Raw genomic sequence first — 21,362 nt, 5'->3', positions numbered from 1 at the left:
AAAGGAAATATTTTAGAACTCTTCCTAACTTCACATCCCACCTTAGTTGAGAAGGCCTATGCACTGCCGGGCATGAGCGATCACGAAGTATAGCCTGTGTTATCCTGTCTACAAAGCCACGGAAAGTTAAACAACAACCGTGGAAGATATACCTGTACAAAAAGACTAAAGTTGAGAGTATGAAGGAAGACCTCACCAACCTTTATAGTGCCAACATTGTTGAAAAAGCCAAGGATGTTAATTGTTCTACTGATCGCCTGTGGTGTGATTTCAAGACTGGCTTGACCACTTGTATGGACAATCATATACCGTCTAAAACAGTCACCTGTAGAAGTTCTTCACCATGGTTAACTCAGAAGATCCGGAGTGCCCATAAGCATAAACAATGTGCCTACAACCTGTATAAGAAAACCAGGACCCCTGAAGATGAGGCTAAATTCAAACGCTTGAGGAAAGAGATCAGCAAAATGACTAGGAAGACGAGAAGACGCTATGTACGACGAACTTGCGAAGCTTCTTCTAAGAGTTTCTGGGGTTATATCAAGAACCTCAAACAAGATACTTTTGGGAGTTGTACGCTGAAAGATCAGGGCGAGTTGGTATCAGACAATACTCGCAAAGCTGAAGTACTTAACGAACAATTTCAGAAAGTCTTCACTGAGGAAAACAACACTGACTTACCAAGTGTGGCCGGAGAACCTTATCCATCCATGCCAGATATTCAGATCACCCTCCCAGGGATTGTCAAGCTTCTCACCAAACTTCAAATCAAGAAAGCATCAGGGCCTGACAATCTGCCCTCACGTGTCCTTAAGGAATACTCTTCAAAACTGGGAGAAACAGTGGCAAATGGAATTCAACAGTGATAAATGTTTTGTCATGAAAGTTACTCATTCCACTCAGCCGCAGACAGTCACACATAAGTACAATCTTGGAGGAACAACTCTGCAAGTGACTTCACTACCAATCACACTTATTTCGGGGTGGATCTGGCCAACGATCTCAAGTGGAACCACCAAATCAACAAGGTGAAAGCTTCTGCCAACCAAAGCTTAGGTTTTCTCAGGAGGAATATTTCTTCATGTTCCAGAGACACTAAAGTTAGGGCATTCAACACTCTTGTAAGACCACACTTAGAATACAGTTCAACCGTTTGGGATCCATACACACAAGACCACATCAATCAGCTTGACAAAGTCCAGCGTCGGGGTGCCAGGTTTGTTTACAATGATTACAACTACAACAGCCATCCTTCAGATGTGATCAACAAACTGAAATGGGAGCCTCTAGTCACTACGAAGGAAAGAGCGAAGACTTCTGGTGCTTCACAAGGCTTTACATGGTCACCTGTCCATCCCAGCTAACGAAATACTGCGCCCAACTACACGTCCGTCCCGTTATACCAACGACCGTACATTCCAGAGAATTCAGACCAGGAAAGATTGTTATAAATACTCGTTTTCCCACGTACAGTGGTTGATTGGAACAACTTGCCATACGACATCATCTCTACAGAGAAATCAACATCTTTCAAGACCAAGTTACATAAGCACCTAAGAGAATAACAAATTTTTATGCGCACTCACATTCCTGTCCAGATTACTTCACCAGTTGCTGAGCAACGAAAGGAGTGTTGGGCAGTATCAGAATCAGAATCAGAATCAGAACCACGGAAGTAATAAAAAATAACTTTAGTACCTATTCTGTCGGTCCAGTTTCTAGTCTGGGCAAGGATTCTCGAGTACTATACTATACATGTAGGATAAGCCACTCGTTTGCGCAAATGAAGTCAGTCACACAGCCAATGCGCGATCATGCATGTGATGGCATGCACTGTGTAGGAGTGTATTTTCTGTGGAAGAGGTGATGCATGTTTACGTCATCGTTTCAAAAATATTAAATGGCGAAAAACGGCGAACAATTGGTCGTTTCTTTCCATTACTATCATACTGACTATTGTGAAAAACCAAGTAGCTGAGGAGTTACCTCAATATGCTAGGAAAATATTATAACCAATGACCCCATGATGAGACTGGCTAAATAAGCTGTATTTTTGCCGGAAAGGGTCCGAATAATTGGCAGTCGATGTGCGCCATCTTGGAAAAATAGCTCAAATAGACTTCCTCGATAGTCGTTCAAGATTGAGGAGATTTTAGCCTGACGATGTTAGAATTAATCAAGACGGACTGTCGTTTGTACTGCAGCGGTCTAAATGTGCATATTTCGTACATAAAATTAGCTCGAAAATCAATAAAACAAGTAACAAATTTTCTCTCTACTAACACAAAAAGTAATGAAAAGAGTATTAAATAAACGTACTTTCAAATTGTGTTACAATTGTATACATGTGTACTTGCATGTCTGGAACTAAGACTAATTTGTGCACTGAAATGTTCAAGAACTGTCAATCATGGACGAAAGCTGTCAAATAAAATACAGGATAAGTCCTTTTAACCGATAAAGCAGTAACGTGCATCATAGCCGTGCACAGCAAGTATGTAAGTTTTAGGCTGCGCACTGGATTGCATAGCAATCGGCATATATAGCAAAGTCAATCAATGTCAATCAAACTGCCGGCGAAGTGACTTCACTTTTTATACAGGGATTGAATACGAGTGTCATGGCCCTGGTCTTGGGCCCAAGCTTCTGGTGGCTTACGGTTTGTAATCAACGACAGAAACCGGCTGCGAAGGAGACTATCGATGTTGTCACTCCAGGCCAGGGGTAGTGTTAACCCCCGATCAGGGGTGAATGACCCCCTAAATTTAAAAAATATCAATTTTTCACCCTCTATATTGGGAATATGTGCAAGCTCGGGGGTGAACTAGAGCTGACCCTCTAACCGGTTAATTATAAATGGCGGTTAATTAACCGGTTAATTAACGTTAATTAACTGGTAAGATTGGTTAATTATGGTTGGAAAATATATAAATCTGAGCTCAGAATTCAATATGCCATCATACTGAAGAACATTGTGCAAGCATTTAACATGAGCAGATGAAGTGTGCTTGTCCACCTTTAGCTTTAAAACTTTTTTAAAATTTTAAAATTAATAAATTATTTTCATATAAACTTATACATGTACATGTATGTAATGTCAGTTCACCCTGTTTAAAAAATTCATTCATTGACACAGGCGCACAATGACACTGTAAGTCTGTAACTCACATACATTTTTAATTTTATCAACTTTTTATTTATGGATTTGAAACAATGGGCAAAAATGGTACAGCTCACTCTGCTGTGGATTTTTTGGTACTTGTACAACAGATGGTGAGGGGGGGGCATTCTGCCTGGTTGAATGTGTACGGGGATGTGCCACGGTTTTGGGATACCTTTTCAGCAATTTTGGTATATCTATGGGTAAGGTGCAAAAAGCGCCAAAAATTTGCACATTTTGGGTCATATCAATTTGTAAGTGCTCTTTAGCAATGTCATATTTCATTGAACCGTATGACAAAACAGGCAAAAATAGTTTGCACAAGATTTAGATAATTGGTCATTGTATGAAATCAATGGAGATGTTTACGTCTTTTGACTTCTTGAAAAGAATGAATTCTGATGGCTTTCAAGCATAAAATCCGACACAAATATGAATTTATTGATGATAAATAAATGATGAACATAAAACCTGTATTTTCTTGGATATATTTGATATTTTACAACAGCAACAAGGTGAGTTCGGGAAAGGTGTGTGACATGATATGTGAATACTGGCGGGGAGTGGCAGCAGTGTATGCTTTTTTAAATTTTTTTAATTTTTTACAGCACAAAAAGTTCATATAAATTTCGGACAACCAAAAATATTTTCGGACAACCAAACATCTTTTTGAGGTTGTCCGGCGGACAACCTCAAAAAAATTCTTAATTCGAACGCTGATACTGAATGATACATGTTGGAAGTATCCGACATATCCAAGGGCGGTTCCAGGACTGTTCCCCCATCCGGGGTGCTTAAAAAAAATTGTAAATGTAAAAAAATGTGTGCGAAGCGCGCATTGCGTCGCTTGAGCAACACAGGGGGTGTCTGCCACTCAGAAGTTGGAAATTTTGCAAAATGAAGACCTACTTGAAGCGATTTGGTGGACCATTTTAGCACTAATTAGTGTGTAAATTTTAGTTTGAAAAAAGCCCAAAATTTGTGAAATGACTGGCCATGAAGCCTTTCGTTTCCCTATTGTTGTAGATTTTTAGTTGTCAATCATGAATTGCTGCAACGTTTTAGTATTTTACTGCATGGCATTCCGCAAGCACCATGACAAATTATGCCTATTTGGGCCCTTGCCCTCTATAGTGCAAGGAAAAAAGAGGAAAAGGAGGGAGAGAGAGGAAAAAGAGAGGAGAGAGAGGGAGAGGAGGGGAAGAGAGAGGGAGGGAGAGGGGGAATCCATACGATATGCTATACCATACGATTATTTTTAATAATAATAATAATAATAAAACCATGCTTATAAAGCGCAATACACAATTAAGTCTCAAAGCGCTACATAAAAAAACACTGTATACAAATAACAATAGAACAACAAGTTTAAAATGTAACCATGGTTACAGGCATGATAGAGAAATGAAGCATTAAACATTTTTAACATTAAACAAGTATGTTTTCACAGAGCATTTGAATTGATCAACAGTCTTAGATATTTTAATATTGTAAGGAAGATTGTTCCAGAGCTCAGCTGCAGCAGAAGAAAATGAGCGTTGACCATAAGATTGAGTTGACACTGGTGGAGTTACAAGAAGAAATTGAGAAGTAGAGCGAAGATTGCGTGTAGGCTTATATTCATGAAGAAGTTCTTGTAAATAAAGAGGTGCAAGTCCATCATGAAGAGATTTGTAGGTAAGAAGAAGAATCTTATACGTTATGCGGGATTTGATAGGTAGCCAGTGTAGTTCGCGGAGAATTGGAGATATATGATCACGAGATTTTGTAAGTGTTACAAGTCTGGCGGCTGAGTTCTGAATGCGTTGAAGCTTAGATATTTGTGAATCAGGAAGACCATAAAGTAAACCGTTGTTATTATCCAAGCGATTAACGTTACGAAGGCATGAACAAGTTTTTCTGTAGTATGTTGATCAAGATATTGACGAATTCTGCTAATTTTGTAAAGAGCATGAGAGGCAGATCGACAAATATTATTTATATGAGATGCCATGTTTAGATCATTTTCAAACGGAACACCAAGATTTGCGCATTTAAAGATGGTTCAATCTGAGCATCGCCGATACACACAGTTGGAATACTATCACTGGATCTGAAGCGTGATGTAATATGAAGAACTTCAGTTTTGTCTTGATTTAACTTTAGATGATTAGCAGTAGACCAGTTTTTAATATCCCTAACACATAGTTCCAATCCTGTAGTAAAATTGTAGCTGATGATTTATCATCTTTCAAAATAACATAAACCTGTGTGTCATCTGCATAGATCATTCTACTAATTCCGTGAGCATCAATTATGCTTTCCAAAGGGGATGAGTACATTGTGAAACCTAAAGGACCAATAACAGAACCTTGAGGTACACCCTCATCAAGAACATGAACAGAAGATTCCTTGCCATCAATAACTATCGACTGAGAACGATTTGTAAAATATGACTGGAACCAATTTAGAGCAGATCCAGTTATGCCGTACTTATCAGAGAGACGTTGGAATAAAATGTCTTGATTAATAGTGTCAAATGCTGCTGAATAATCCAAAAGAATCAGAACGGCCTCCTGGCCCTTATCTGCAGCAAGTAACAAGTCATTGAAGACATGTAACAATGCAGTCTCTGTGCTGTGATTAGATCTATAAGCACTTTGCATTTTGCCATTTAAATTGTTCTCAAGAAGGTAACTTTGTATCTGTGAAGTACATGCACGTTCGATTGTCTTTGAAAGAAACTTTAAATTTGCAACAGGCCGGTAGTTTTTTAGTGTCTCCGGATCTAAACCAGGTTTCTTGATCAGAGGAACAATTTGAGCATGTTTTAAATCGTCTGGAAATTTTCCATTGTTGAGTGATCAAGTCCACATGTCGAAGAGGGGGATTTCATGATGATGTTCCTAACATCTTCCTCAGAAAGAGGTTTAAATCCAGAGAAGATGGCTGTTATAGTAGATTCACAAATATCTGTTGAAATAGCAGTAGTAGAAGGCAAGTTCTTAAATTCCTCACTGATATGCTTGATTTTGTCAACAAAGTAACTTGAGAACCGGTCAACAAGTGGAACATTGGATGTGTCGGCAGGTAGAACCTTTGTAGATTTAATAGGGGTACATAAACTGTCAACCTTTTTAAACAGCTGGCGAGAGTAGCATCCTTCCAATTGCATAACATGATAATCTCGCTTGGCGTGTTTAATAAGTTGGTGATAACGATTAGACTCTTCTTTGAAGATCTGTCTATGAATTTCAGTTTAGTAGAATGCCAGCGGCGTTCACAGCGACGCACTTGTTGTTTCACTTTGCGTAACTCCTCATTATACCAAGGTGCGTGCGGCCGACAAGTTATTTTCCGAGTTATAAGAGGGGCATGTTTGTCTTGTAAATTACACAGAACAGAATAATATTGTGTTACTAATTGATCCAGATCCGAAGCAGGTGACAAATGTAATGATGAGTTTAAGATATCACTACGGAAGGCGTCTAGGTCTATATCACGAAGTTTATGCATCTTTATTTCCATCTTCACTGGATCAGGTCTACCAATATCTAGTAAACATTTGACAGCAGCGTGATCAGAAGGTAGATAGCCAGTAGGAGAAAAATCAGACTTAAAGTTAACAGATTCACGAGTCAAAATTAAATCCAAGGTATGTCCATCTCGATCGTTGGGAAAGTGATATGTTGCTTCATGGAGGCGGATGTAATAATATCCAAGAACATTGTAGCTTCACGATCAGATAAAATATCAACATGGAAATTAAAATCTCCCGATATCATTACATATCCTGGAATACAGGAAACAAGTTCGAGAAATTCAGAAAATTTGCTCATAAATGTACTTGTAGTTGATTGTTTATTTTAAATCGTTGTGGCGATAGATGACAATGAGCGAAGAGGTTTTTGGTCATTAGCAGATATTGAAAGATCAATATATTCAAAGGACAAAAGCGGGGTTGTTTCATTTACACGCACATCGAAGTTTTTTTCGAAGAAATACCAATATACCACCACCAGTTCTGTTTTGGCGAGGGACATGATGTAATTGATAGTCCGGTAGAGTTGAAGTAAGATCAGCGATAGCGTGATTATCACGATGATCACCATCAAGCCAAGTCTCAGTTATGGCGAGAATATCAATACGATTAGTAATAATTAAGTCCGAGATCATTACTGTCTTAGATCTGATAGATCTGGCATTCCATAGAGCAAAGTTTGAACAAGCAGACTTATGAGATTGTGATGAATTAGTGGGTTGATCAAGAGTATTAGCAGCTTCAGATGTTGTAGCTGGGATTGGTCTATTTCTTCTCCTTCCTCGCTTACCCGGTGAGATCTTCGAGGTGGACGAGGTTGGATTCCAATAGTATCAATCAAGTTCAGAATAGTCTTGGGCAAAGAACATGTAGTAGTAGTCGAATTAAATGAAAGTAGTTGTTCCCGATTATAAACAATTTTATGTTGGCAGAGTTTAACATCAGCAGTGTTTTGATTCACATTATCAGGTCCAGGGTTTGGATTAACATCACCAGAAACTAAAAGACTTAGTTGAAAAGTTGCTGTAGAATTTGAGTTATAAGCAATGCGAGCAGCTAGAAACTTGAGATGATGTACCACTTTCTGATTACAACAAGGTATATTACATAGGCTGTAAACAGGTTCAAGTTCCATAGTATCCATGTTAGGGCCTATCATAGGGCATACAAGCCCAGACAGGATGATAACCAAGATAAGCACTTCCATTGTCAAATGATGATTTTATTGATCCACCACAATGGAAGAAATATTGATTATTGGTTATTGGTCAACAGTGAAAGTCATGGATGACTCAACAGGATGTTGTGATGTGTGTGTGTAACCATAGTAGAACCGGAAACAGTGCACAAACAAAATTGAAGATTCATAAATTTAAAACTTTCAGCAAATATTCAAAAAGTATAGCATCCAAAGGTATCAAAAATGTCCAGCAGAATCTAGAAGACAGCAGCTATCTAGTGATATAATTGTCAAATCTCAGTTCACATTATATCCAGCACAAAGTAGACAATAATACAGACAGTGTTTTTGAGTGGTCACCTGTACAGGAGCGCCAACCTCAAGCTTAAAACAATAAGCCTGGCAAAATTTGGGCCCCCCACCCGCCCCAGTGCAGGGAAAAAAAAGGTAGCAGTGATTGGTCCATACTATTTACACTTTTCACAATTTTTTGTGACTATTAAATTGGATACCATACCCATCGGCAATATGGTCCACTCATGATGACGACTAGAATATGCAATTTCATAAAATCTACAAGAAATAATTTTCAAGCCCGACTTGTATTCAATGTTAAATATTGCCATTTGGCATTGATTGGTTTCACCCCTCTTACCTTATTTGGCAATTTTTCATTAGATATATAAAATTATATTAGTGTCAATCAGCTAAATTGAGTCTAAAACATCCGGGTGCACCGTAGAAAATGGTAATGGTGCATTGGTGACACCCTGGATTGGCCCATAGTTACAAATTTTGATTGGTATAATTATTACAGGATGGATGGATTTCCTTTTAAACTTACACAACACAATATCTACCAAAAATTAATACTAGTATTAAGGGCTGGGGTATGAACCTTAGGACAGTATTTTTTGTAGGACATGAGAGCACATCCAGACCCGGCCATCAGACTGTGGCTAGCGGCCGGGGATCATGTGCTTGGTATGCACGGGGTCTAAGGTTCGACTCCAGGGAGTACTAAGTGACTTCATTTTTCATCTTCTCTCCTTTTTTGTTTCTTCTTTAACTTCCGATAACAAAAATGAGAGTCTGGTGTTAGGGTTAATTACATTAATGTTGATGAATAATTGTTCATTTGTAATAAATTCAAAGTTTGATATGCTAATAAAGTTCCAGTTTGTCTTATTATCAATTTCCAAAAACAGGGTCTGGACAAAAGGCTTGAGAAGGAAGAACAGACACTACAGGAATCACGGTAAGGGAGCCTTTGATTATCTGTCTTGTTAAATTAATATTCATCACATTTTTCAATCTGCAAGTTGTGCACCAAAAGACTTGTTGGACTCCCAGAAGATTATCTTGAGAAGTGGTGGAAAATAAATAAAGTAATTACCCCCTTCATTACAAGATAATAACTCAAAATCTATGCATTCATGGCAACAAATTTTGGGCTATCAACACAAATTTATGAGTCATTAATCAGTGGCATAACTTGGGGGGGGCAACATGCCCCGGGTGCTACCACTAGGGGGTGCCAAATCGGCCTCACTTACCCTGAGCACTACCAACCCTAGTTACGCCACTGTCATCAATATTTGTAACAGAACTCTTTTTACTATTTCAAATTTCATAAATGTAATCAATAGAAAGAAAGAGGAAACCAGCAAGATCACACAGCAGCCTATTGTGTTAGAAGAGGAAACACATAGAACTCAATACCAACCTACACTCAAGTTAATGAGAAGACAGGGTGATGAGGATGATAATGGTGAGCAGCAGAAAGCAGATGTTGCTGAGACTAATAAGGTAATATGTAACAGTTAACATGATGCAGGTATAATTTACTAATCAACTAATTATGTAGGCCTTGTTAATTAGCTATGTTTGTCCATCAGGGCATAATATTTAACCGGTATCGCATCGCATTTTGCAACACAATGTAGCCAAATTGTTATGCAATCACACAAATATGTCATTGCTATACATAATTATTGCTGGATACAAATAAAACTTTGTCACAATTTTGCTATGCAAAATGCTGACACTAAATTATGCCCTGATGTGATGTCCATATGTTCCTGTTTTTGTTTTGTTTTTCTTGGGGGTTCTTGATATTTGGGGGGAATCCTAGTACGGTAGGTAAAAAAGGTTGTTTGGTATCTCTTGCAGTGGCGTAACCAGCGGGGGGGGGGCATTTGAACCCTTGCCCCTGTTTGCCCCCCAAATGAAAAAGTTTAAAGTAGGCCTACTTCTGAGAGTTATTAATTAACCTAGGCAAGTACAAATCGCGCAGCAGTTGGCGTGCCAAAGAAGCATTGCACTGAAATAATTATTCTCATACATGTACCTCCAGTTTCCAAGGTCTATTTACTTTGTACTTCTAAGTGGACAGACTGTACATGTAGCAGGTCTAAAAAGTCAAATGCAAAATGCATTTTTTTTGTGTTTTTTAATCTTTGTCTTGAAATTTTAAAAAAAAGGTGCTTTTTAGGCGTCAGAGGAGTAGTGGGTGATTCTGTTCAATTTACAATATATGGTTCAATGCAGTCATGACACAAATGATGCACAATTCACACACATGGGCTTGGTTTTGCATATACACGCAGCACTGTTAAGTTCCACTATGCTTGTTTGTTGTGTAAATACGAGATGATTTCTCCAGTAGTTTTTCACTATGCTTTGTTGTGTAATATGTGAATGTCTACTCCAGTAGTGTTTTATATTATTTTTTTTAATTTTCGGTAGTTATTATTATTATTATTTTTTTTTTTTTTAAGTGAAAAAAAAAATCTAATGCGCAAAATAAGTGGTCAAAAACGAAATGCGCGCTACAGGAAACAAACAAGATAATGACACAAAAATACTCATAATGATATAAGTAATATGTCAATATAATCATCAGATCTGTCACTACTTGTTTTTATTACACAGGCATTACCTAAGTCATTAGCTGAGAGACAGGCAGAATATGAGCAAGCACGACTGCGAATACTAGGATCAGCAAAGAATGAAGAAGATGAGGAGGCGCTGGACAGGTAAATGGCACAACATCTGCAGTGTGCAAATTAAGAAAAAAAATCAGGTCATCCAGTGGATGACCAGGTCATGAAATCTGGTCATCCGCCAAAATTGTTGGTCATCCGCCAAAATTGTTGGTCATCCGTATATATATTAAAATTTAGAATTTTAATTTTTTAAAGTTAAATTAGAACTTCAAATTTTTTTAATCAACCATGAATGATCCTAGCAACTAGCTCTAGGTCAAGCAAAATATTAAAAAAATATTTAATAAAAGTATGGGTGTCCAATGGATAGCCTGCACTAAATTTCTGGTCATCCGCCAGCAAATCTGGGCTTCAGGATGACCACTTGATTTGCACACTTGTGGCCTGTATGTAGGTCTATTTCCTCTTGTACCATTTTTATGTTTTGTAATTTGTATACTTTGTTCTTTTTTTTTGTTAGTTTGTTTTGACATTACAAGTTGGTTGCATACATAAATAGTGTAATTAAAGGTTTCACTATTATAATCTCTGTCTTTCTTTCAATAGGTCAATGGAACCGGCAAGAACATCCAAACCTGCAACTACTAGTAATTCTAAACAATCTAAACCTGCAAATAATGTGGTCAAAAGTAAGAAACAGAAGAATACCAGTTCTAAATCTAAGAAAGGGTCATCAGCTCCAAAGAGGTAACACAGTGCCAGATAACTGGGGTTGTCACATTTCATGTTGCCAGATAGGTTTATTGGGACAATTTGCAAACTGTATAGTGCGATATTTTTGCTGGGTTAATTTTTTGTGATTTTATCAATTCTGGACAGTTTAGTGCGTGTTATAATTTGCATTTCCAAATATATTCTCATTATGTACTATGTGTAATAAATATTTTCGCAGGGTTATAATTTTGTGGCTGCCTGTTTGACCACGAAAAGAACAAAAATTAACCCCCACAAAAAATTCCTGCTACACAGGATACTAAATGGTCTATTCCATTTCAAATCTACACTCCCCTAATAAAAAGATTTAAGACATGTTGTCCACAGAAGTATGTTTGTCAAAATTTATTTAGATATAAAGGTTAATTATTTGGAAACCCTATACACTTCTCTTGTATATGGCTAGGCTTGGGCTGAGTATTTCAAATGCAAGTTACCCAATTTTCTATATTCTATTTAAATCCCATACACCCTCTGTTGTAGACTTAAAAAAAACCTAAATCTTCCACAGGGGAGTATGGATTTCAAATGGAATAGTCCAATCCACATTAATGTGGTACAATCCAGATGAATGTAGACACACAATTACAGCATGAATATTGGACATTTCAAAAACAAGTGTAATTGTGTGTAATGTATAGCCTACATGTCATAAAATGTAATAAAAGCTTGTGACCTAAAGTTTGTTCAGCTTAAATAATGCGGGAAAAATACGACTCATAACATGTATTGATATAGAATACATTTGTAGCATGCAGGCAGTGTGGTGCAGTGCTTATCGCTAGTTGTGCTCTGTGTAATGCGTGACTGACGCACGCATATACATGTGAATTTATGTGAGTGTGAGTTGGAACTTTATTGATGTGCACAGTAGACCTGTTATCGATTGTCGTATGTGTCGTATTATCGTCGATTTGGCCCTAAATCCAACACTTCAAAAGAAATTGTCCTTTTTCGACACTTTACGACACTCATCAAAAAAGAAAAAAATGAAATTTCCATGCTATTTTGTCCAAATAAGCTTACCGTACGATCATGTTTTCATCAGAAAGTCGAAAATTACCCCCCGAAGTTGACCCGAACCTGGAAGTAGAACGAACCAGGAAGTGTGTTTACACCGGAAGTCGGTGATCGTAATTCATATCGGTATGATTTTAAGCTTATCTATAGACTTTTTTTATCTCATTACGAGTTTTGACACGTGTCGATTGTCGTATTTTTTTTCCCCCGACACAGTGTTGAATTAGAAATCATGTGTCGATAACAGGTCTAGTGCGCAGTAACAAAAGCCGAATATGGTATTCACCATAAATTGCAGTATTACAGTGGGCTGGTTTAGATGAATACAGTAAATTGTCACATTATGTGGATGTGCCATTTAGACATGCACATATAAATAATTGCATGCATCCGCTGCATCAAGTACTTGTTTATTAACCTCCCTGTGGAGGGTGTTGTGAGGTTGGGTGGGGGAACTGGCGTATTTGTCATTTCAAATTCTTTCTGTATGACTGAAACAAAAACATACAAAAAAGTTCCTTGTGTGGACTTATTGGTTTGTTGACATTTGACTTCAGAATGTTATTTATAAATATTTCACAGGCAAATTATCCACCTTTAAAACATGCAATAAAATAATTCCAAGTCATGATATGAGGCAGAATAACAAAAACCCAACAACTGTTACTGTATGCCTTCCTCGTGGCAGTAAAGTAAATTCAAATTTGTGATTTCCTCAAAAACTGCTCATTTCTGCAGGAATCTGTTGTCGTCAGCCTGTTATGCTTTTTGCCTAAGTCGCTTTTGTAATTTTGAGAACAAAGTACAAAATATGGTTCAAGTATGCATTTAAACATATTTATTCACCAATCTTTGCACAAGAACAAATGATAATGATAGAAATGAAAGGGAACAATCTGAAATAATTAGGGTGATTACATAACTGATGCATGCTTGAACCATATTTGGATCTTTGTTCTTAAAATTGCAATATCAATTATCATCCTTATGTTTGGAAAAACAATATCTAATTTTCTGCCTCGATAGAGGCATCATACGGACTAATTTTGTGTCAATGAAAAAACATTTTCATATAGTGAAATCAATTAATTTTGTGAACGTATAGATATTCTATTGTGGAAGTTGTGTACATTTTGTTGTATGTTGCAATTGGTCAAATTTTGTATTTGTAATCAAATTGGTCCTCCCATTTCCTGTCTATGATAGATGCACATCGGAATGTATAAAATTGAGAATTTGCATAGCTTTTTGGTGTAAAATGCATATAAATTCTCAAATGTACACCCTACATTTTTGACAGGGAAATCCCACTGTTATGTTATAGGCGCCTCCGGAAATTGCATATGATTTTTGCGAAGTCACCCATGGGAAATCCCATATTTTTTGTTAAAGGTAACTTTGTCATGGGGTGGGGGAGGGGTGGACAATTTCTGGAATAGCTTGATACTGCTGCATGATCTCCATTTTGGCCTGTTTGAGATTAATTTTGTTTCATCTGGCCTTATATTATATATGCCTTTGAATAATAAAGGCTATGTTTCATTGATCTATGTTGGGTTGGAAATGTACGTAAGGCTTTGTTGTCACTGGAAAACCATTTTATAATCTGATTTTGCCCCAAATGGAGATGAGGCCAGCAAGGTTGCGCTGAGCCTACCACATGTAAGTGAAACATTCTAACAGCTATAATATTTTGCAGTAAACCTTTGACGAAAACGCATTTCAATAAGTGTACATCGCGTATTTACTGCATTGAAACGCACTTTTCTCTGTGTGCTGTTGCCGAGTGGAAATTTATTTTAAATGAACATGCGCGTCGTACTTGTTGTTCGCTCAGCTTTGCAACATCACAGTAATAATAATAATAATAAAGACAGATTTAATATAGCGCCTAATGCAAATGCCTCTAGGCGCTTTACACAACCAAAAACAGATTAAAATATCTTAAGCTACAAACAAAGAAAATTTAAATTTACAGTAGTATGCGCTCTTCAAAGGTTTACTGCAAAATACTATAAGCCTCAAAATTGAATGATTTCCTCTTAGTAATCATCTTAATTCATCCCTTGTAAAAGTGGCACAATTGTGATTTTACCCTTTCGTTGTTAACTAAACATATCTCGAGATTAAAACAAGCAAATTGAACAAAACAAAGCGGCATTTGAGAGCTAAGAGTATGACCTTGGCGTTGATGTAAGCATCATGTCACAACGGTATTTTCTAATTGCCATAGAGGCGCTTTTCACTTGCACAATTTTTTTTTTGAGACTGTAGGGGTTGTAGCCCTTCTACAGGGCTGTAGAATCCTGTGGTAAGGAAATGGCCCAAGACAAAGGCTTGATTTATTCTGTAAAAATCTGTCAATTGACAGAGTTACATGTAAAATAAAGGGAATCAAACAGAGACTTCAATGGAATCCAACCTTTTTTTTTGTTTCAGGCCACAGTTACCATCCTCATATTGGGTTAGTTTATTGCAAAATTCACATGCTTCGCCACCCACATGAGATCACTTTGATAACAGGGGATCAGCGGAACAACTTTGCCATCCTGCCCTTGGGCAGCAGGGAGCCGGGGAAAACTTCCCCACAGAAAATCTTCAGGAGAAAATAGGACGGCAAAGAGTAAAGTGTCCTTAACGTGGCTGTGTACTCAAGACATTGTTTCTTTCAGCGAAATTGAGCTTTTTTGAAATATATTTACCTTGTTATGTTTTTTATAAATACAAGGAAAGAAAATCCAGATTTGTTAACTCCAGCTGCTCTATTTATGGATTTTATTTCACTATTTCACTCGTTTCCGCAAAATTAAAAGGAAATAAAATTTTTGTTGTACCATCGGGTACACGCACTTAACAACGCATCGCGTTTTGTATCACACAATTTGTTAACGCACAGATACGCTACGCATACGCAACGCTTATCTGCATGTGCGGCGCATCTTATGGAAGCACCACGGAAGCACTGATTTCACAAAAGCCTAGCGGTCAAATGGCTCACGATATTAATAGATTTCGCCCAAACTTCTCAAGGGGCTGTGGAATTACCCGATGTTCACGTAATGCAAGGTAGAAAACAAGAACTACCGCATTCTCCTGTCTTCAGTCTTCAGTCTTTATGCTCCTAAATAAAGCAGATAGCTTGTCCAAGGAGAAATGTGCTGCTCAAAACACAGGTGCAGTTGTGCCAATAGTGCAGGATATGTACAAGATGTGCGAGTAAAATGAACTCTAGATGCTTAGAGAACCTGGTGGACTGCAGAAGGCTGTAAAGCTCTAACTGCAGGGAGTGCTGCTGACTGGAAGGCTTGGACTGATGTTGATGTTACAGCTTCCACAGGCAGGCAGTTCCAAATTGGTATCGTCGTGAATGAAGAAAGAATACTTGTAGGTGTCCCGAGATGCTCGGATGGGCTGATACCAGAGATGGTGGGTTAATCTCCCAGCGGTTGGATGCAGTTTGATGATGGGTGGAAAGTTGACATTTATGAGTCCATGATGTATTTTGTGGAACATTGAACACTGAATGAACAGTCTCCTTGTTTTAAGAAGGTCCAGATCTAACTGGTGAAGTAGTGGTGTGACGCTAGCCCGCCTATCAAATTTTCCACAAATAAATTGGGCTGCTTGGCGCTGGACTGTTTCCAATGACTTGATGTCCCTAGATGTATATGGACTCCATGCTGATGCAGCATATTCAAGCTGAGGTCTTACTAAACTTTGGTAAGCCTTTAGTTTCACCTTCTGTGAGCATGGTCCAAGATTTCTTCGGATGACGCCAAGGGTACTCACTGCCTTAGATCGAATGTTAGCAATGTGCTCTTTGAAAGTCAAATCACTGGAAATGGTGACTCCGAGATATTTGTGACTAGCAACTTTTGGATGACTTGTTCTGCTACAGAGTAATTGAAGACAGACTGCTGCTTTTTACGGGTGATGGTGAGATGTTGACATTTTGATGCATTGAAGGCCATTTGCCAACTGTCAGCCCATGCAAAGACAGCTTGCAGATCTTGTTGTAATATCTGATGATCTTCAGGTCCCCGGATTTCTCGGTATAGTATGCTATCATCGGCGAATAATCTGATGTTGGACCTTATCCCACTTGCAATATCATTAATATATATCTAGAAGAGTGTAGGACCAAGGACAGATCCTTGTGGGACCCCTGATTGTACTGGGGCCCAAGCTGAGCACTGACCATTGATGTTAACAGACTGTTTGTGATCTGACAAGAAGCCTTGTATCCATTTGAGTGTTCTTCCCCTGATGCCATAATGGTCTAACTTTGTGGCCAATCTATGATGAGGGACCTTATCAAAGGCCTTACTAAAGTCAGCAACAGAACATCCATTTGCCCACTTCTATTCAAGCATTCTGCCCAGTCATGAACTGCCTCGATAAGTTGGCGTCTCGCAGGATCTTTTTTTCCCGGAAGCCATGCTGGTTGTCTACTATGATGTCATTTGCAGAGAGATGTTTGGACATGTGTGATAAAACAATATGCTCCATTATCTTGCATGAGATACAGGTCAAACTGATTGGCCTGTAATTTGCTGGATTGGATTTGGTACCCTTTTTGTATATCCCAGTCACATGAGCTTTCCTCCAGTCATCTGGAAGCTGGCCAGTCGCATACGATTGCCGAAAGATATAATGCAACATTGGACCTATCTCAGTGGCATAGTCGTGAAGAAGTCTGGCAGGAATGCTATCAGGTCCCCCAGCTTTAGATGTGTTTAACTGTGCCAGTTGTTTAATCACTCCAGCCAGTTCGATGTCTAAGTCATCTATGCTGGAGAATGGCGAGGGGCCCTTGTCAGGTACGGATGTCAGGTCTTCATGCGTAAAAACCGATGAAAACTGTTGATTTAGTGCCTCCGCTTTTGATTTATCAGATGTAAAAGACTCTCCATCAACTACCAAGGTAGGTATGCCAACAGCTTCCCGCCTCAGTGATCTTATAAATGACCAAAATGTTTTCGGACTGGTATCAAGACTAGGCCCTAAGATTTCTTCCATGTAGTGATGGTACGATTCACAGAGTAATTTGGTTACATGATTACGCTGTTTCTTGTAAGAGCTCCACAGTCTCTCAGATTTGGATTTTCTTGCAGCACTGTATAATTTGTCCCGTTTCCTCATATGCTTGATTATATGATGGTTTATCCAGGGGTGGGATGGTTTCCCCTTGGACATATGATGGGGGACAGACTTTTCCATAGCTTCCAACAAAAACGTTTTAAACATATTCCAGTTTTCATTGACTGTTCTTGTGTCTGGCTTACTCTGGAAAAACTCAGTAGAATTCTGTTCAAGTATGTTCTTTAGATTTTCTGTGTCTGCTTTCTTAAAGTTGAATACCTTATGTGGGCATTTGTTTTGCCGTTTAGGTGCCAGATTGATTTCAAAGATTAGTATATCGTGATCACTGATGCCGGAAGCAACTCTAATATTGTTCACGATATTTGGGTTTGTTGTACACACCAAGTCTAAAACATTTTGTGAACGGGGTCTTGTAATCAGTCTGTTCAGCTGGGTCAACCCTGTTTCGGTGAGGAAGTCGAGGAACCCATCATGCAGCTTTTTGCGTGGGCTTCCAACTTTGGTCACACCAAGATCCCAATTTATATCAGGAAGGTTAAAGTCACCACATAATAAGATATTTGTGTGACTTCCATTGTTCTTGTTCATAATCTTGGCTAAGCTGTCAAATAAATGGTCGAAAGGCTCAGATCCACTTTTAGGTGGATGGTAAAAACTACCAATGTAGATCTTCCCGGCATTGACAAATTCCATAGATGACCACAATATTTCACAAGGGTATCTAACTCGGGCATATCCACGAGACAAAACAATCTTTCACAGCAAGAAAGACCCCTCCGCCTGCTTCATTCCTATCTTTACGGGTGACATTATACCCTTCCGGGAAAATTGAGTATGTTGGAATTGTTGAGCCTAATTTAGACTCACAACCTATGATGACATCCGGATTATGTTCTTTCACAACTGCTTGAAAAGACAGTCTTCCCTTTTCACCTTTCAATCCATCACAATTTATCACCATTGTTTTCAGCTTTGGCAAGCTACGTTTCTTTGTTTTCAGTGACGGTTTGGATCTCGATCATTAGATTTTGTTGGAGTAGAAGTGTCTTGAGGAACAAAATTGCTACTTATATTAAGTTCAGATTCGTCAGTTAATGCTTCAAAGGAATTATGACTAGAAAACTGATCACTGTTGAAGAATGCAGAACCAATGTTGGGCATTCCACATTTGTTGCAGAGCCAAGACAAATTTGGATGACGCACATACAGCTGGTAAATTTGGTCTGAGATAATGGCAGTCTTTATGATACCAAACATCACAGGTGTCACATTGTATGGCTACATGCCCATCTTCAACTTCGTGATCACAAATTCGGCACAGATACTCTGGGCCTGGGTTGGGCTCAACACCACTTAGGATAAGAATTAATATGATTGTTTGATGTGTGCGTAAACCATTTAAGTTGGACTTCATCAAGCCCTGGCCTGATAGTTATGCTCTTTGGATCTAGTATAATGAGCCAGTGATAACTGGTGGTTAAAGCTATCTTGGGCTTTGTCAAACTGTGGCTCATTATTGAAAGAAGCATTGTTCTCAAAGGTCTCAAATGGTAGATTGGTAGAGCATGTAGGGGATACACATATGACCCACACGTAGTAGAGTGAGGAGACACTCAAGGCAAATCGGAAAAGAATATCCATAATTATGATGGTTTGTAATCAGTTCCAAACATTGACAATGTGAGCTTCGTGCAAAATGTGACCACTTTAACCTTCAACGGCCTTTATTTCAATGTTCATTTTCTCAGTAAAATGGTCAAAATACATCATCTATATATAGATAAGCAATTATGCTCATTATAAAAAGCATGATCGACTTAAGACACGGTTTTCTCATTTTTTTATATTTTGGTCTATTTCCTATTTTAGGCATCATTTTTTGCAAATAGGCGTTTGGGAATTTTAAAAAGTTCATTTTGATGCCTTATATGGTCAATATCTCAAAAAATAAGGCCATTATGAACAAAAAAAACAAAAAAACGTTTTTGGAATGGTGCCTCAAAATTAAGAAAAAAACAAAACAAAAATTGCCAAAAATTCACTTTTTTGTGATTTTCTTCATAATTGTTGTTTTTGGACCAAATCTGTATTTATATTGAGATTTATTGATGTATTGCCTTTATAAAAATGTATACTTTTATATGTCTTGCGTGAATAATTACAAAGTTATGGCACTTTTATTACATGCATGTCTGAGAGTACACAGCTGCCTTAAAATGACTAAAAATGGGACAAATGGGGATAAAAATTTGTCTTTGCCCCCTCATATCACACTGAAATTCTGGCTATATTCTCCAGTAAGGCAATGGCTTGAAATAGCCTATGATGACCTAATTTAAAGGCCCATTCAGTGATTTGCTCATCCGGACGATCGTAAAAATCATAAAAATTCAGATTTTGGTACCTTTGTCATTGTCATAGATGTGCTAACATAGCCTGCGAGTGGTTCAGCCGAAAGCCTTGTATTTAACAAAATAAGACATTTTATACGAATCTGTAATTTAGATACTGACAGTATCTTGGCTACATGTATTTGAATAAGGCTTCATCTTCATCAGTACTGCTGTTTTCTTTGTTTTTGCCAAATTTGTCATTTAAAAAATACCAAATGACAATTTGAATGACTTATCCTTAATGTTTAAGCAATTTATAAACAATTGTAATTTGTTTACATTGCGCTGGGATCACTGAATGGGCCTTTAAGTGGATTAGATGTTTATGTGTAGACACATAGTCAATCTTGAAGATTTAGAAGTGCAATTTAGAAACAAAAGTATAGTAAGAGTATACCATGTACATACTCTAATAAAGAACTTTGGGAATAGGACTCGCTAAATATTTTAGCCTGCGAGGTAGGTACCAGGGAATAATCACACGGCTTGGTAGATGCGTCTTGGTTCACTCGTCTCGGCAAGTCCATCAGATTGGTATTCGGTTTATCGTCTCTTCATCGTTGATTTGGCATGAGTAGGGGCGCTAATATAAAGTTCTTCATAGAACCAGAGGTTCAACCAGGGACTTATTTAGGCTTTTAGAATCAGCCAAGCACGAATATTATCACACAAACATGAAGACAATCACAACCACAATTTACGGATATTTAAATTATATTTATTACTTACTACATCTTCTTCATTCGGTATGAAACTTTATATTGAAACTAACAAGTGAACTAGGAGTAGAACAAACTCCATTATCAAGTAATAATTAGCGAGAATTGTTCTCGCCCTAAACTAAGTTGTGTTCAAATCTTGGCCTTTACGGAGAGTTTATGGAGAGGTGTTAACCTTCTGAGTGATTGCCACAGACTACAATTCATTCTCAGTTTGCGTCGTCCACAAGACATTCGTTCACAAAAGACCATTGTGACGTTTAACGATAGTCTAATCGAAATGATACGAGCGGGGATACGAGAGAGTGATCTCACTCGGGGTGAATGACACCATAATTTTGAATAAATAAATAAATTAAAATAGAAGGCACGGGATATAAAATAATATATCGCCACAACATAACAATAATTATTGTTTCTGTAAGGCAGTTGTAGACACAATATACACCATGACTAGGCTATTGTCTGCTGATATGGTTTGTGGAAGAAAAAGCAATGTAGAAAAGATGTTAAATATTGGAATTCATTTTTTATGTGTGTGGCTA

The 21,362-nt window shown here is 37.9% G+C and overlaps 2 protein-coding genes across 2 annotated transcripts in view; one reads left to right on the top strand and one right to left on the bottom strand.

Moving 5' to 3' along the window:
* LOC140160488 (SUZ RNA-binding domain-containing-like) overlaps window positions 1–12,873 on the top strand; it is a 28,078-nt gene extending 15,205 nt beyond the window's left edge. Inside the window, exons 2-5 of the mRNA XM_072183724.1 lie at window positions 9,069–9,118; window positions 9,510–9,669; window positions 10,795–10,898; window positions 11,415–12,873. Of these exons, the coding sequence (XP_072039825.1) occupies window positions 9,069–9,118; window positions 9,510–9,669; window positions 10,795–10,898; window positions 11,415–11,559 (459 nt within the window). The 3' untranslated portion in view covers window positions 11,560–12,873. The remainder of the gene's footprint in view (window positions 1–9,068; window positions 9,119–9,509; window positions 9,670–10,794; window positions 10,899–11,414) is intronic.
* Window positions 12,874–16,967: 4,094 nt separating this feature from the next.
* LOC140160445 (uncharacterized) lies at window positions 16,968–18,398 on the bottom strand. The gene has a single exon (XM_072183680.1). The coding sequence runs from the start codon at window positions 18,396–18,398 to the stop codon at window positions 16,968–16,970; it is 1,431 nt and encodes a 476-aa protein (XP_072039781.1).
* Between the last annotated feature and the right edge of the window lie 2,964 nt (window positions 18,399–21,362).

The sequence above is a fragment of the Amphiura filiformis genome, chromosome 9 (genome assembly GCF_039555335.1).
Source record: "Amphiura filiformis chromosome 9, Afil_fr2py, whole genome shotgun sequence".
Classification (NCBI taxonomy): Eukaryota; Metazoa; Echinodermata; class Ophiuroidea; order Amphilepidida; family Amphiuridae; genus Amphiura; species Amphiura filiformis.
The sequence above is the reverse complement of the archived record's forward strand: the minus strand, read 5'-3'. Positions and strand labels throughout refer to the sequence as shown.